The sequence below is a fragment of the Budorcas taxicolor genome, chromosome 3 (genome assembly GCF_023091745.1).
Source record: "Budorcas taxicolor isolate Tak-1 chromosome 3, Takin1.1, whole genome shotgun sequence".
In the NCBI taxonomy this organism is placed as follows: Eukaryota; Metazoa; Chordata; class Mammalia; order Artiodactyla; family Bovidae; genus Budorcas; species Budorcas taxicolor.
This window is the reverse complement of record NC_068912.1, coordinates 43719126-43734457: the sequence shown is the minus strand read 5'-3', so window position 1 is coordinate 43734457 and position 15332 is coordinate 43719126. Positions and strand designations below refer to the sequence as shown.

The following is a 15332-nucleotide window of genomic DNA, read 5'->3' as shown; positions in this document are numbered from 1 at the left end:
AAGGGTCGGACACGACTGAAGCGACCGAGCACACATGCATGCGTGGAAGGTTAACCTTACGATGTGTGCACTTCGTTTTAGGCATATCTTTTCTCATAGTGGTCTTTGTTTATCTTCTTGTGTTGTAGGCTACAACATGATTCATTTTACCCCACTGCAGACTCTTGGACTATCCAGGTCTTGCTATTCCCTTTCTGATCAGTTAGAATTAAATCCTGACTTTTCAAGACCTAATAAAAAGTACACCTGGACTGATGTTGGACAGCTGGTACAAAAATTGAAAAAGGAATGGAATATTCTTTGTATAACTGATGTTGTCTACAATCATACTGGTATGAACTTCATTAACTACTTCTGTTAATTTTAATGAGAATATTATATGTTAATTATTTCATTTCTTGCTGTTTTATATAACAAATTTTGAAAACACAAGTAATGATTAGGTGTCCTTCAGTTTAAAAAATGACTTTAGATAGTACCACTTTTTTTTTCAAAGAAAGCAGTATTAACTGAAGATATAATTAAAATGTAAGTATTTTACATGTAATGATTATAAAAACAGAGGAGTATGATCATAGGAAAAAAGTGACATATTTCAACTTACAGCATTAATACTTTTCAGAACAACAAATGAATCCTGTATAGCGATAGCTCTGGTACCCTAGCATTTATTTGGAAAAAACTAAATGATGTTATTTGAAGAGAAAATTAATGGTAAATTCTTAAAACTTTAGTATATCTTTTGCATGTTAACAGATATTACTAAAGTTAACCTGTTTTGAGTCCTAAGATTGCTTTCCAATATCCAGTTCCATAAAATACATGTTAAGTTTCCAGATGCTGATCCTCAGGAGCATCAGCTGTCATTGCAGCTGGGCCTGGAGGAGCCTCTAGTCCTGATCAGAGTGCGCCTTACAAATACTCTCTTCTATTTGCTGTGATGTAGAGAAGTCAGAAAACCACTGATTTACTTATGTAAACAACAGGGATTCCAGGTGGTTCAAAACATTTAACAACAACAAAAAAAAATCTCTGCCGTGTCATAAAATCATTTCCCAAATAACCATAGCAACTATGAAGATATTTAAAAACTCAAAGATTCAGTTCATCAATATAAATAATAATCTCTAACTATAATAATAAAAATTCAAAGTTAGGCAAAGTAAGTGTATTCTAAAGTGTGTTGTTTCTGCCTGCACCTGAAAACTAAGCATCAGGGTTCACAGTGAAGACTTCCTAATATCCAAGAATTCGAAATTCTTCACTTGAAAATTTGACATTATTGATAACCACTTTGACATCTTTTACTATTATTCACATCAAATTTATCAAACCACACAATGGAATTGTACAAATTATGATATGACTTAGGCAGCTGTAACAGAGAGACAGAAAAATACGGTGATGTAAGACTGAAATTATACTTACTTCTATAAAAAATTAAGTAGGCATTCTAAGATTGGTGTGGTAGCCCACCTGTGATAAAGAACTGAGTTCTTTGTCTCATGATGCTCTGCTTTCCAGTACTTTTGTTTCCATCTCTTCATCAAACATAGCCACTCCAGTTCCTGGTATCACCTTCTACCCAGTAGAAACGAGGAAAGGGAAGTACTGTCTTTTAAGGGCCTGATCTGATGTATATATCACTTCTGCTCACATTGCATCAGATGGGATTTTGTCTCTTGTCACACATAACTATAAAGGAGCTGCAGTATAGTCTTTTGCTTGTCAGCCATGTCTATCAGTGAACCTTCAGAATTCTGTTACTAAAGGGACAAAGGGAGTATAAAATTTGGGGTACAGTCACAGACTCTGTCAGAGACTATTTCTAAAGCATTTGAGAGATTCTGTGTAATACAAAAGAAGTGAACATTACTTCCACCTTACTTGGAAAGTGTTGCATATCATAATGTCTTTTCCACAAAACAGGTTTTCATTAAAAAGTTACTTTCCAGGGGAAGTCGACTTCCAGGATGGCAGTATGAGTGCTTCACAGAGCCTCTACCCTGCAAAACAGCTATACCTGGTGCAAATTATTTTGTAAAAACTAGTCTCTGAAAATTGTCCTAAGGGTATTCAGCATATAGAGAGACATTTTTCAAGAAAATCTATTAAATCTCAAAAAGGGTAGTCAGCCTATGACATTTGAACCACAACTCCTTCTGTCCACTGCCTCAGATCAGAGTGATGATATGTCTGTTCCTAGTGGGTGCTGCCAAGGACCCCAGGCTCCCTTTCTCCCTGTGGTTGAAAAGGGCAAGTTGTCCAGCATTTCTCATTTTCCACTTTCGGCACTATATTGCAGAAACTATTTTAGGCAAGAGCGGATGAGCAATCTGGGACTCCCTTCCTCCACCCAGACCCCATTTATAGAGAGAAAGTTCTACCCCATGCATAGCAGGTCAAGAATACTGAGCCCTTGCCCAGCTTGCTTGTGGGGTTGGGGTTCCACACCTGGAGAGCTAAGCCAAGAAAACCGGAGGCTACTGTCTCTGCTACCAGTGGTGGAACAGTGACACAGGTGTTCTGCCCAGGGGAAGAGATGTGCAATAGAAACAGAGCCAGAATGGAATAACTTTATTTGGCACATAGCAGGGGAAGCTCATGCCCGTGAGCACTGTTGAAAGCAGTGGTAAACAATCAGGAGGATACTGGTATCTTCATGAGAGTAACAGCCTATGCCATAGGCCAGCTAGTAGTCCAACAGAGAGAACCAGGAAAGAGACGGTAAAGCAGAGCCTTCCTACGGTCAGAACAGACTTCAGAGACAAGCTTCAAAGACTACCCCTGCCAAAGGACCCAGATTTAACTGGGTCATATTGTTGTGCAATTTATGCTCTGGAATATTATAAAAAATCATAGCACAGTCAGCCTCAGTAACAGCTCAGGAGGGTAATAGCTCAGTGTAATAGATACCAATAGAAGCAGACAGCTTAATTCAGTTCAGTTCAGTTCAGTCACTCGGTCATGTCCAACTCTTTGTGACCCCATGGACTGTAGCACTCCAGGCCTCCCTGTCCATTGTCAGCTCCCGGAGTTTACTCAAACTCATATCCATTGAGTCAGTGATGCCATCCGACCATCTCATCCTCTGTTGTCCCCTTCTCCTCCTGCCTTCAATCTTTCCCATCAGGGTCTTTTCAAGAGTCAGTTCTTTGCATCAGATGGGCAAAGTATTGGAGTTTCAGCTTCAGCATCAGTCCTTCTGATGAATATTCAGGACTGATTTCCTTTAGGATGGACTAGTTGGATCTCCTTGCAGTCCAGGGGACTCTCAAGAGTCTTCTTCAACACCACAGTTCAAAAGCATCAGTTCTTCAGCACTCAACTTTCTTTATAGTCCAACTCTAACATCCATACTGACCACTGGAAAAACCAGAGCTTTGACTAGATGGACCTTTGTTGGCAAAGTAATATCTCTGCTTTTTAATAAGCTGTCTAGGTTGTTCATAACTTTTTTTCCAAAGAGCAAGTGTCTTTTAATTTCATGGCTGCAGTAACCATCTGCAGTGATTTGGGAGCCCAAAAAAATAAAGTCTGACACTGTTTTCACTGTTTCCTCATCTATTTGCCATGAAGTGATAAGACCAGATGCCATGATCTTAGTTTTCTGAATGTTGAGCTTTAAGCCAACTTTTTCACTCTCCTCTTTTACTTTCATCAAAAGGCCCTTTTCTTCTTCACTTTCTGCCATAAGAGTGGTGTCATCTGCATATCTGAGGTTATTGATATTTCTCCCAGCAATCTTGATTCCAGCTTTTGTTTCATCCAGCCCAGCATTTCTCATGATGTACTCTGCATATAAGTTAAATAAGCAGGGTGACAGTATACAGCCTTGATGTGTTAATAGCTTAATAGACTTGACAGCTTAATAGACTACCTCAGAGGCTACACACTGTGGAGAAGTAGACTTCCCTAAAATATTCCAGACAAGCAACCAAAAAGACCTGGAGGGGATAGGATCAGTATCCAGATTTTCTGCAATCATATTATCTAACTACCAATACCCAGCAAATAACTGAGACATGTAAAGAAACAGCAAAGTACAACCCTTACACAAGAAAAAAGCAGGCAATACAAATCACCTTTGAGAAGTCCTAGATGTCCTACTTGAAACAGACTTTAAAACAAGTATTATAAATGTATTTAGAGAACTAAAGGAAACCAACTTAAAGCTATAAAGGAGGATTTTATGATGATATCCCATAAAGAGAGAATATCATAAATAGGTTTAAAAAAATTTTAAAGAGCCAAATGAGAATTCTGAAATTGAAAAGTAAATAACCAAACTGAAAAATTCAGTTACACCTGTTCAGCAGTATACTTGAGTTGACAGGAGAAAGGATTAGTAAACAGTGACTAGGCAATGTAAAGAACAGAAAGAAAAAAGATAAAAATGAACAGAGCTTCAGTGCAATGTGGGACATGGAAATATCAGAAGGAGAGGAAAGAATGGAAAAAATACTTGAAGAACTAATGACTGAAAACCTCTTAACCTTCAGCATCAGTTTACACATTCTAAGACTCAGGGATCTCCAAGAACCATAAACAAAAGAGAACCACACTCAGACACATCACAGTAAACATTTTGAAAGCCAAAGACTTAGGGACTCTTGAAAGTAATATCTTGAAGGAAGGTATTGTCAGAGTCAAAAAAAAAAAAATTCAATATATGCTGTCTGCATGCCACATACTTTAAATGCAAAGATACAAATAGTTTGACCATAAGAGGATGGAAAAAGATAAACCTGAACTGTTAGCTTGTAGTCCCTCTCTGACCACTGCTAAGATGGCTTAGCCTTGTGCATGCACAGGGTCTTCCAGACTGCCAGAGGTGAATGTGACTTGTTTTTAATGCCACCTTCCTAGAACTCACCCCGGGTCAGGGTGTACTTCATTGTTCACTCAGTGTTTGGTTAGAGGTTGTATTTAAGTCCCTTTGCCAGTGACTTTCTGTCCTGTGTTGATGGGTGTGTATGTGGTCTGAGACACATTGTGGTTTGACATTAGGCTTTCAAGTCTAATGTCCTTCTAGGATGCCCCTGAGTGGATGCAGCTTAGCACACGTATCCAGCCTTCCCAAACCCCATAGTTGCCAGTGGTCCCAGTAGGGTTCTCCTCAGCAATCTCTTTCCCTGGTTCTCTCTATGAAATTTCTGGTCTTTCTAATGTTTTTCTTGTATCATGGAGCTATTAGCATTCTCTTAACTGCACCTCATCAAGGTCTCTGTTATTTTCAACAGCATTAGGCACAGAGTTCTCCACTCACTCTGCCTAATAAATTCAGTCCTTTCAGGCAGAGCTCTTCAACCTTATAGCCTGTCATGCCTCTTGAGCAGAACACCTGTGCCACTGCCCACTTTTCCTGGGGCAGCCATTCTGACTGTGTTCAGGCAGGAGGCGTCAGTCTCTGATCTTCTTGGTTGTCCCTCCCATGTGGACCCTCCTCCCTGTGAGCAAGCTCCAGGTCTGGGGGGCAAGTAGAGCCCGAGTATTCTGGGCCCCCCACAGCTCAAGTAGGACAGTTACCCTACATGTTGGAATTTGGTAAAGGAAAAGAGTCAAGGTTTTCTCTGCCTGCAACCTGGAATAGAGCTTTTACAGCTTGGAGCTAGAGGGAGTGAGAAACAGGCGGCCCCTGCCTCCCAGAATGAAACTAACCCTAGACAAGGAGTTGGGAGGAGAGGGCATTGCCATATCGGCCACATCTGCCTGGAGGAGAGCACCTGGGATAGAGCTTCATAACACATAGATGGTTGAGTGAATAAGGGAGCAGATTGCGGTGGGAAGAAGAGTGAGAGTGTGGGGAGAAAGTAGAAGCAGTAGATGCAGGTTGTTTGGTCTTGATACTAATAGACACTGCAGAACTTGGGAAAATAACTGTATTTAGATAAGATGTGTGTTTGTATTCGTAGCTTTGGGGAGATACAAGCATATTTAAAGATCCAGAAGAAAGAGTCTCACCTCCCTCCCCCTTCAGACAACAAAAGAAGACATGATATGTAGGGGGAAAATATAAATGACATTTTACATCCGAAAGATGGTTAAGAGGCAGAATCTAGAGCTAGATGGGGCCAAAGAAAGGTCTCTCACTTAGGAGACCAGAAGTAAGAAGGAGGAGCTTCAAGGGAGAGTAAATTTCAGGGGTTCTTTTCCTGCCCTACAACTGAACAGCCAGACACTGAGAAGCCTAAACCAGAGTTGAAGATGCAGGTGACTTTCTGCCATAAAGGGAATGAGGTCCTTTGGGTTTATAAGGAGCATTCCAAAGTGTTGTTCTCCTAGGGACCATCAAGACAGGCAGAGGACAAGACCCTTCTTAACTCCCACCATAATAGTAAATATGTTATATGATGATATAATGAATCAGTGTTGATCCTATTTACTGTCAGTTAAAAACTCCTACAACGAGAAAAGAAAAATGTATGGTAAAATAGATGGTAGGATACCACAACCAAAAAGTTGTTTTCATACTACTACAGTATCATTATAAAATATTGATATCTAACATATAAGAAAATGAGTGATAGATGTTGATATTTTATTTCAGCTTTAATCTTAACCTCAGTCTAATTACATGATAATCCTTTATGTTTCCTTTTTCTTTAAGCTGCTAATAGTAGATGGCTCCAGGAACATCCAGAAAGTGCATATAACCTTGTGAATTCCCCACACTTAAAACCTGCCTGGGTCTTAGACAGAGCACTTTGGCACTTATCCTGTGACGTTGCAGAAGGGAAATACAAAGACAGAGGAGTACCTGCTTTGATCGAAAATGATCATCAAATGAATGTCAGTATGTATAGAGGAATACCACACTTTAGTACACAATTTCTAAAATATAAATTAAATGTCTTTTTGAAGATCATTTAGAACCTGTCTTTTAAGGAGCTAAATAATACTTAGTAAAATGATTTTAAATATGTGTTCTAACTATTAATATTTTTCAGTGCATTCGAAAAGTAATTTGGGAGGATATTTTTCCAAAGACTCAACTCTGGGAATTTTTCCAAGTAGACGTTCACAAAGCAGTCGAGCAATTTAGAGGACTTCTTACACAAGGTAAAGGTTATACACTAGAGTATTACTGTCAATTTTAAGAAATTTAGTATTACTCTTCTCTTAGTTAACACAGGATTAAATCTGTTATTATTATATGATATTTGTGTTGTTTTTGATGCTCTAACACTATGATTCTGGAGGCTATCTGTGAGTTAGCAGAGATCTTTAAAGGCCATGTCATTCAGTTCAATTCAGTCGCTCAGTTGTGTCCTACTCTTTGTGACCCCATGAACTGCAGCACCCCAGGCCTCCCTGTCCATCACCAATCTTCGGAGCCTACTGAAACTAATGTCCATCGAGTCAGAGATGCCATCCAACCATCTTGTCCTCTGTTGTCCGCTTCTTTTCCCACCTTCAATCTTTCCCAGCATCAGGGTCTTTTCCAGTGAGTCAATTCTTCGCATCAAGTGGCCAAAGTATTGGAGTTTCAGCTTCAGCATCAGACCTTCCAATGAATATTCAGGACTGATCTCCTTTAGGATGGACTAGCTGGATCTCCTTGCAGTCCAAGGGACTCTGAAGAGTCGTCTTCAACACCACAGTTCAAAAGCATCAATTCTTTCATAATATGCAATTATTTCCCTTGGGGACTGCTGCTTATATTGATTCCTTAGCACAATGCTCAGAATACCATACAGCTCAATATTACATTTGTTAAATGAATGTTTAACATGGCAGGTAAATAGAACAGATTATTTCAGCTGCCAAAAACTCAAAACAGTCTTCAAAACTAAGAGATGTGATTGTCTTCTGTTGGCTAATGTAGGAATCTTAACTGAGGTAGTTGATGGTACCTCAGTTAATGGTACCTACCATTAACACTGGGCTTCCCTGGCGGCATTAGTCGTAAAGATCCCACCTGCCAATGCAGGAGATGTAAGAGACATGGGTACCATCCCTGGGTCAGGAAGATCTCCTGGAGCAGGGCATGGCAACCCACTCCAGTATTGTTACCAGGAGAATCCCAAGGACAGAGGAGCCTGGCGGGCTGCATTCCATAGGGTCGCAAAAGGTCAGACATGACTGAAGCAACTTAGCATTCACATGTGCACCATTAAGACCACCTAATTACTAGTGAGACTGACTCAGATACTAGCCAGTAGCAAAGGTAAAGAAAAAAATCTCCAGTTAAGGACATAATTAATCTTAAGAAGTTAATCTCTGTGTCCCTAACAAAGTAGGATAGGAAAAACCATGCCAAAAGAGAAATTAGGATTTTTTAGGAAGCTAATTAGAGAAATTATAAAGAGTATATCTGCAATTAGTATAGGACAACCTAAGAGCAAGAATCTTTGAAGGCTCTTAAAATAAGAAATCCTCTTCCTTATCCAGAAAGTTGAGCTTGAGTAAGGCCCAGAAATACTGCCTTCAAAGTCAAAGTCCTTATGATTTGAGGCCCTGGAAGCTTCAGGCCAGGTTCACTCTTCCAGCTTTCACATTTGTGTAACATCTTAATACCTGAATTTTTCATATTATCTTTCCTTCATGTTTTATCTTACTGAAGTGCCTCCATTTTCCCTTTCCTCTGATATTTATAAACTGTATTATTTGTTTACAATTAGGTATGCTCACAGTAAAGAAAAAAAGCCAAACAGTACAAATATATAATAAATGGAATGTGTAACTTCCTCTCCTCCAAAAGCTACTTTCTAGAAGGAACTATTATTTAATAGTCTCCTGTTTCTTTTCAGACTCTTTTTAGAAATAAATTCCAATTTTATATAGTTAGGTACATATAAATTACATTCATAAGTTTTATATTTATATCTATTTTATACACATAAATAAGACTGCAGTATACAGACTGCTTAACAAGTTGTTCTTTTAGTTGACAACATGATCTTATTACAGCTAATTATTTCTTTGTAACTTCTAGATAGCAATACACTGCGTTAAAGTACTTGAATTCCTTTTAACCATTTTGGTAGATTATTTGTAGTTCATTTCTCATTCATTCATTTAATACATTTTTACTGAATCACTTATTATGTGCAAGGCACTGATCCAGGTAGGGGGATTCAGAGGTGAACCAAACCCTGGATTTAGAGGAATTTATATTCTTACAAGTGATACTACAGAAAATAAATTCTTGTGCATGTTAACTTTACTGGCTTTGTGACTATCAGTAGGACAAATTATTAGGCAGAATTCATGGGTCAAAGAGTATACAAATTTAATGATAAATCTGTAATAGATGTTGTCAAATTGCTTTTCAGTACAAATTGTACTAGTTTATGTTACCACTAACTGTAACATCACCAACATTAGCTACCATTTAATCTTTGTCAATAGGCAAAATATTCATTATTTTTATTTCTTTGGTTATGAATGAAACATCTTTTCATGTGTTAATTAGCCATTTATAATTCTTCCATTAATTGCCTATTAATGTTCTTCCCCTATTTTTCTGTTGGGTTGCTCATCTTTTTCATATTGACTTATTATTACTGGTGGTTCCTTATTATAGTGGCCTCAGCTATATCCTCCTATTATGCTGTTGATCTTCTAATCCTTGTTGATGGTGGTTTTCTCTCCTCACTGTAACCAAATTTATTGATCTTTTCTTTTATGGCTTCTAGTTTCACATTGTGCATAGACCTTCAAACAACATTCTGTTTTCTTCTGATAATCGTATTTGCAGTTTACTTTTAAATATTTAATAGACCTGGAATTTATATAAAGAAGATATTAACTTTATTTAATTTTAAAAAGTGATACTGGGTTGATATTCCATCCTTTTAAACTGGTTTGGGATACCACCATAATACTTCATAATGTATCATCATATACTGAATATTCATGGCCCTGTTATCTGTACTATTCCACTGATCCATCTTTTACTCTAGCAGTACAAGAGACTTCTATGACATACACTGATTGTGTAGTTTTACCTCTTTTTTAAATACTTCTTGGCATTTTTCATGTATGTTACTCTTCCAAATTAACCTCAGAAACTACATCTTTAAATCTATTTAATCTTTATCTTACTTTGTGCTTTTATAAGCCATTTCATTTAGAATAAGCCAGATATTAATTAATTAAAGTAAAATCAAGCCCAGTAGAGGCAATCCTCCACTGATTTACTAGAAACAAGTCAGAATAAGAATGAAAACTCTCCCTACAAAGCATTTATTTACTTTTTTCATTTTTTATTATTATATGCTAGGTGGTGAAAAGGAAAAAATATAAAAACAAACTTGTCTGCTTCTTTCAGAGAAAGTCAAGTTATTAATAAGACTTACTTTTTAAAATAGAAAGCAATTTTTGAGGAAAAAGAACTCCTAAAGTTAGTGTCTTTGGTAGCACCTGGGAAGAAAATGTGTACCATCAACATCCTTAAGTAAATGTGTACCATCAACACTAGACCATTCAGGTATGAATGACCTAAATCAAATCCCTTATGATTACACAGTGGAAATGACAAATAGATTCAAGGGATTAAATCTGACAGACGGAGTACCTGAAGAACTATGGACGGAGGTTCGTAACATTGTACAGGAGATGGGGATCAAGACCATCTCCAAGAAAAAGATGTGCAAAATGGCAAAATGGTTGCCTGAGGAGGCCTTACAAATAGCTGAGAAAAGAAGAGAGGAGAAAAGGAAAGATATACCCATTTGAATGCAGAGTTCCAAAGAATAACAAGGAGAGATAAGAAAGCCTTCCTCAGCAATCAATGCAAAGAAATAGAGGAAAACAGTAGAATGGGAAAGACTAGAGATCTCTTGAAGAAAATCAGAGATACCAAAGGAACATTTCACGCAAAGATGGGCACAATAAAGGACAGAATGGTATGGATCTAACAGAAGCAAAAGATTTTAAGAAGAGCTGGCAAAAATACACAGAAGAATTATATAAAACTTACCCAGATAATGGAGTCACAAAGAGTCGGACACGACTGAGCGACTGAACTGAACTGAACTGAAATGAACCATGATGGTGTGATCACTCACCTAGAGCCAGACATCCTGGAATGTGAAGTCAAGTGAGCCTTAGGAAGCATCACTACAAACAAACATAGTGGAGGTGATGAAATTCCAGTTAAGCTCTTTCAAAACCTAAAAGATGCTGTGAAAGTGCTGTACTCAATAGGCCAGCAAATCTGGAAAACTCAACAGTGACCACAAGACTGGAAAAGCCCAGTTTTCATTCCAATCCTAAAGAAAGGCAATGCCAAAGAATGCTCAAACTATCACACAATTGCACTCATTTCACATGCTAGTAAAGTAATGCTCAAAATTCTCCAAGCTAGACTTCAACAGTATGTGAACCATGAATTTCCAGATGTTCAAGCTGGATTTAGGAAAAGCAGAGGAACCAGAGATCAAATTGCCAACATCCGCTGGATCATCGAAAAAGCAGGAGAGTTACAGAAAAACATCTATTTCTGCTTTATTGCCTATGCCAAAGCTTTTGACTGTGTGGATCACAACAGATTTGTGAAAAATTCTTAAAGAGATGGGAATACCAGACCACCTGAGCTGCCTCTTGAGAAATCTGTATGCAGGCCAGGAAGCAACTTTAGAACTGGACATGGAACAACAGAGTGGTGCCAAATCAGGAAAGGAGTACATCAAGGCTGTATATTGTCACCCTGCTCATTTAACTTATATGCAGAGTACATCATGAGAAATGCTGGGCTAGATGAAGCACAAGCTGGAATCAAAATATCAGTAACCTCAGATATGCAGATGACACCACCCTTATGGCAGAAAGCAAAGAAGAACTAAAGAGCCTCTTGGTAAAAGTGAAAGAGGAGAGTGAAAAAGTTGACTTAAAACTCAGCATTCAAAAAACAGTATTCATGGCATCTGGTCCCATCACTTCATGGCAAATAGATGGGGAAACAGTGGAAACAGTGTCAGACTTTATTTTTGGGGGCTCCAAAATCACTGCAGATGGTTAGTGCAGCCATGAAATTAAAAGATGCTTGCTCCTTGGAAGAAAAGTTATGACCAACCTAGACAGCATATTCAAAAGCAGAGACATTCCTTTGCCAACAAAGGTCCGTCTAGTCAAGGCTATGGTTTTTCCAGTGGTCATGTATGGATGTGAGAGTTGGACTATAAAGAAAGCTGAGCGCCAAAGAATTGATGCTTTTGAACTGTGGTGTTGAAGAAGACTCTTGAGAGTCCCTTGGACTGCAAGGAGATCCAACCAGTCCATCCTAAAGGAGATCAGTCCTGAATATTCATTGGAAGATCTGATGCTGAAGCTGAAACTCCAATACTTTGCCCACCTGATACGAAGAACTGATTCATTGGAAAAGACACTGATGCTGGGAAAGATTGAAGGTGGGAGGAGATGGAAACAACAGAGAATGAGATGGTTGGATGGCATCACTGACTCAATGGACATAAGTTTGAATAAGCTCTGGGAGTTGGTGATGGACAGGGAAGCCTGGGGTGCTGCAGTCCATGGGGTCACAAAGAGTCAGACACGACTGAGTGACTGAATGAAACATCTTTAGTGCCCTAAAAAATGTATAGAATACCTGAATACTAACTGAAGCAGAAAGATGGGACTGGGGTTGAACTGGTAGGAATTACTGTGTTTTTCTTCTACAGTGTTGTTTTTTTTTTCCCCAGTCAGCATCTCTCTCTCCTCTTTACCCAACGCCACCTCTGTCTCCTTCCTTCCGTGTGTGTGTGTGTGTGTGTGTGTGTGTGTGTGTGTGTGTGTGTGTGTGTTAGGTTTTTGCAGAAGGATACATAGGGAGGTAGGAAGGAATGCTTATGAAATAAATAGTTCTTTTATTTACTAAGAAAAAAACAACTAAAAATATGAAATAAGTAACAGTTATAATCTCCTTATACATATCTGCATTTAAGATATAATATTTTCTTTCTTTCAGAAAATAGGAAAACAACAAGGCCTGATCCAAATCACCACCTTAAGATAATTCAGGATCCTGAATACAGACGGCTTGGCTGTACTGTAGATATGAATGTTGCTCTAGCAACTTTCATACCACATGAGTATGTTTTATATGTTACTACATACTAAAGAACGATGTTACTTGTAAACCTTTATGACTATTCTGATTACATTTATGGTATTATTTTCATGCTATTTGTTAACACCCTGAATAGAAAATGAAATAGCTAGTAGGCTGCTTTCCAGACTACCCCTGCATTATTTCTGACATCAGTTTGAATTTACACCTACAATGAGTCAATTGCATTTGTTCTAAAACTTACTTATAATATTAATAGCTGTGTTTGCTGCTATACTTTTATAACTTAGTGATTTTCCTAGTGGCTCAGACGGTAAGGTGTCTGCCTACAATGCGGGAGACCCAGGTTCAATTCCTGGGTCAGGAAGATCCTCTGGAGAAGGAAATGGCAACCCACTCCAGTACTCCTGCCTGGAAAATCCTATGAACGGAGGAGCATGGTAGGCTACAGCCCATGGGGTTGCAAAGAGTTGGACACGACTGAGCAACTTCACTCACTCACTACTTCCAACACATGACATTTCCCCTTTCGTGGTAAAAATGTATACACCTGGAAAATTTCCTAAGTCTTAATTAAGGTCCTAAGTTTCTATGACCCGTATTAGAAAAATGTTTAATGTAGAGTTTGTAGAACCATTAAATAATGTTCGTGTTGCCTTATCTACTTCAAGCAATGGGCCAGCCGCAATTAATGAATGCTGCAATTGGTTCAGGAAGAGAATTGAGGAGTTAAATTCAGAGAAGCATCAACTCGTGAACTATCATCAGGAACAGGTTTTACCTACTTCTTTTGAACTGCTGTTTTTCTTTGAGTTTTAATACTGGTTTTTGTTGTTGGTATTGACATAAGTTCATGTTTTCCAGGCAGTCAATTGCCTTTTGGGAAACGTGTTTTATGAACGACTGGCTGGCCATGGTCCTAAACTAGGACCTGTTACTAGAAAACATCCCTTGGTTACCAGGTATTCCGTTTTTGTTTTCTTTTCATGAAAGGTGAAAAATTGAAAATTGTATTAAACTCTTCAAATTAACCTAAATTTGAATTTCCTTGAATGTGTGACCCAGTATGTTTCTTAAATTGAAATAGCAGTTTTGATCTGGTAACTAGGCTTAATATTAATTAATTTTGTTGGGCAAATCTTTAGTTAGAGACACTATCATCAGTATGAACCAATTTATAATCATTTACATTCATGTTTCTGGAGGACTGCATACTTACTAGTAATTTCAGTGTTAAGCAAATTAAGCAAGTGTTTAGCTCCTTATAAGTAATGTACAGCAGAGATTAGGCAACTGAAGCATAGTAAAAACTTTTGCAAAATAATGTCAATACTTTAGTGATTTTCTTAGTCATTCTATGAGATTTTTAAAGTTATTAGTTAGAATGTTAATCAGATATACTGAAATACTAACTCAATTTCTCAAATCCTACTAGATTTACTCAAAATTTCTGATGATTTTTTCACCTGTATTGAAGTTTATTTCTTATTTCTTATAAATGGTGTCAAACTAATCTTATCTATTCTATTCATTAGGGACAAAGTTTAATTTTAATGGTATTAATTCATATTTTCTCCAAGGAATTTCTCTTTATGGATTTCATACTTCATTGTATCTCCCTAGATATTTTACTTTCCCTTTTGAAGACATATCCCTCTCTGTAGAAGAATCGATGATTCATGTCCCAAATAAAGCTTGTTTTCTGATGGCACATAATGGGTGGGTAATGGGAGATGATCCCCTTCGAAATTTTGCTGAACCAGGTATGTGATTTTTGTTAACTTCTCTATGGACAGGGAAATAGAAGTTCATGGCAAGCTCAGAATATAAATTGTTTGTTGATTTTGTTCCCCGAGTAGGCTAATGATTTTTAAATTGTTTCATTGGCGATGACAGAGGTGCATACAGCTTGAGAGAAGAGAAGGGACTGACAGAATGAGATTCAGCTTCTTTCTCCTTCTTTGCTTTTCTACCCCTGTCTCCTCAAACAGAAGAGTTCTCATATATCTATTTGATACTATGGTTCTACAGAAGATTTTATCTGGGCAGCTCATTTGTACACAGATGTACTCATTTGCATCTTTAAAAAGCCATCTGAACATGTATGATTACAACTGTTTACTGTAAGAGATATTTTCACTCATTAGCTAGAGGAGTATTTAAGGTATTTGAATGACAGTTAAACTAGAAAACAGTTGTTTTTAGATTCCCTCTTACTTAATGCTAGCTTCTTATTTCTTATAGCTGTTTCATTGCCAGGAATAATTTTGCAGGGGACCTATCGATACATTTATTTTTTAACATTTTAGAATCA

The 15332-nt window shown here is 37.8% G+C and overlaps 1 protein-coding gene across 5 annotated transcripts in view; it reads left to right on the top strand.

The window, feature by feature from the left end:
* AGL (amylo-alpha-1, 6-glucosidase, 4-alpha-glucanotransferase) overlaps positions 1-15332 on the top strand; it is an 80194-nt gene that overhangs the window by 16354 nt on the left and 48508 nt on the right. For 3 of the 5 annotated variants that reach the window (XM_052637032.1, XM_052637034.1, XM_052637033.1), the window contains exons 5-11: positions 129-332; positions 6611-6792; positions 6951-7062; positions 12917-13040; positions 13690-13792; positions 13883-13980; positions 14642-14781. In XM_052637032.1, the coding sequence (XP_052492992.1) occupies positions 129-332; positions 6611-6792; positions 6951-7062; positions 12917-13040; positions 13690-13792; positions 13883-13980; positions 14642-14781 (963 nt within the window). Of the gene's footprint in view, positions 1-128; positions 333-6610; positions 6797-6950; positions 7063-12916; positions 13041-13689; positions 13793-13882; positions 13981-14641; positions 14782-15332 lie in introns of those variants that run through there. The other 2 variants (XM_052637035.1, XM_052637036.1) reach the window with 2 other exon arrangements.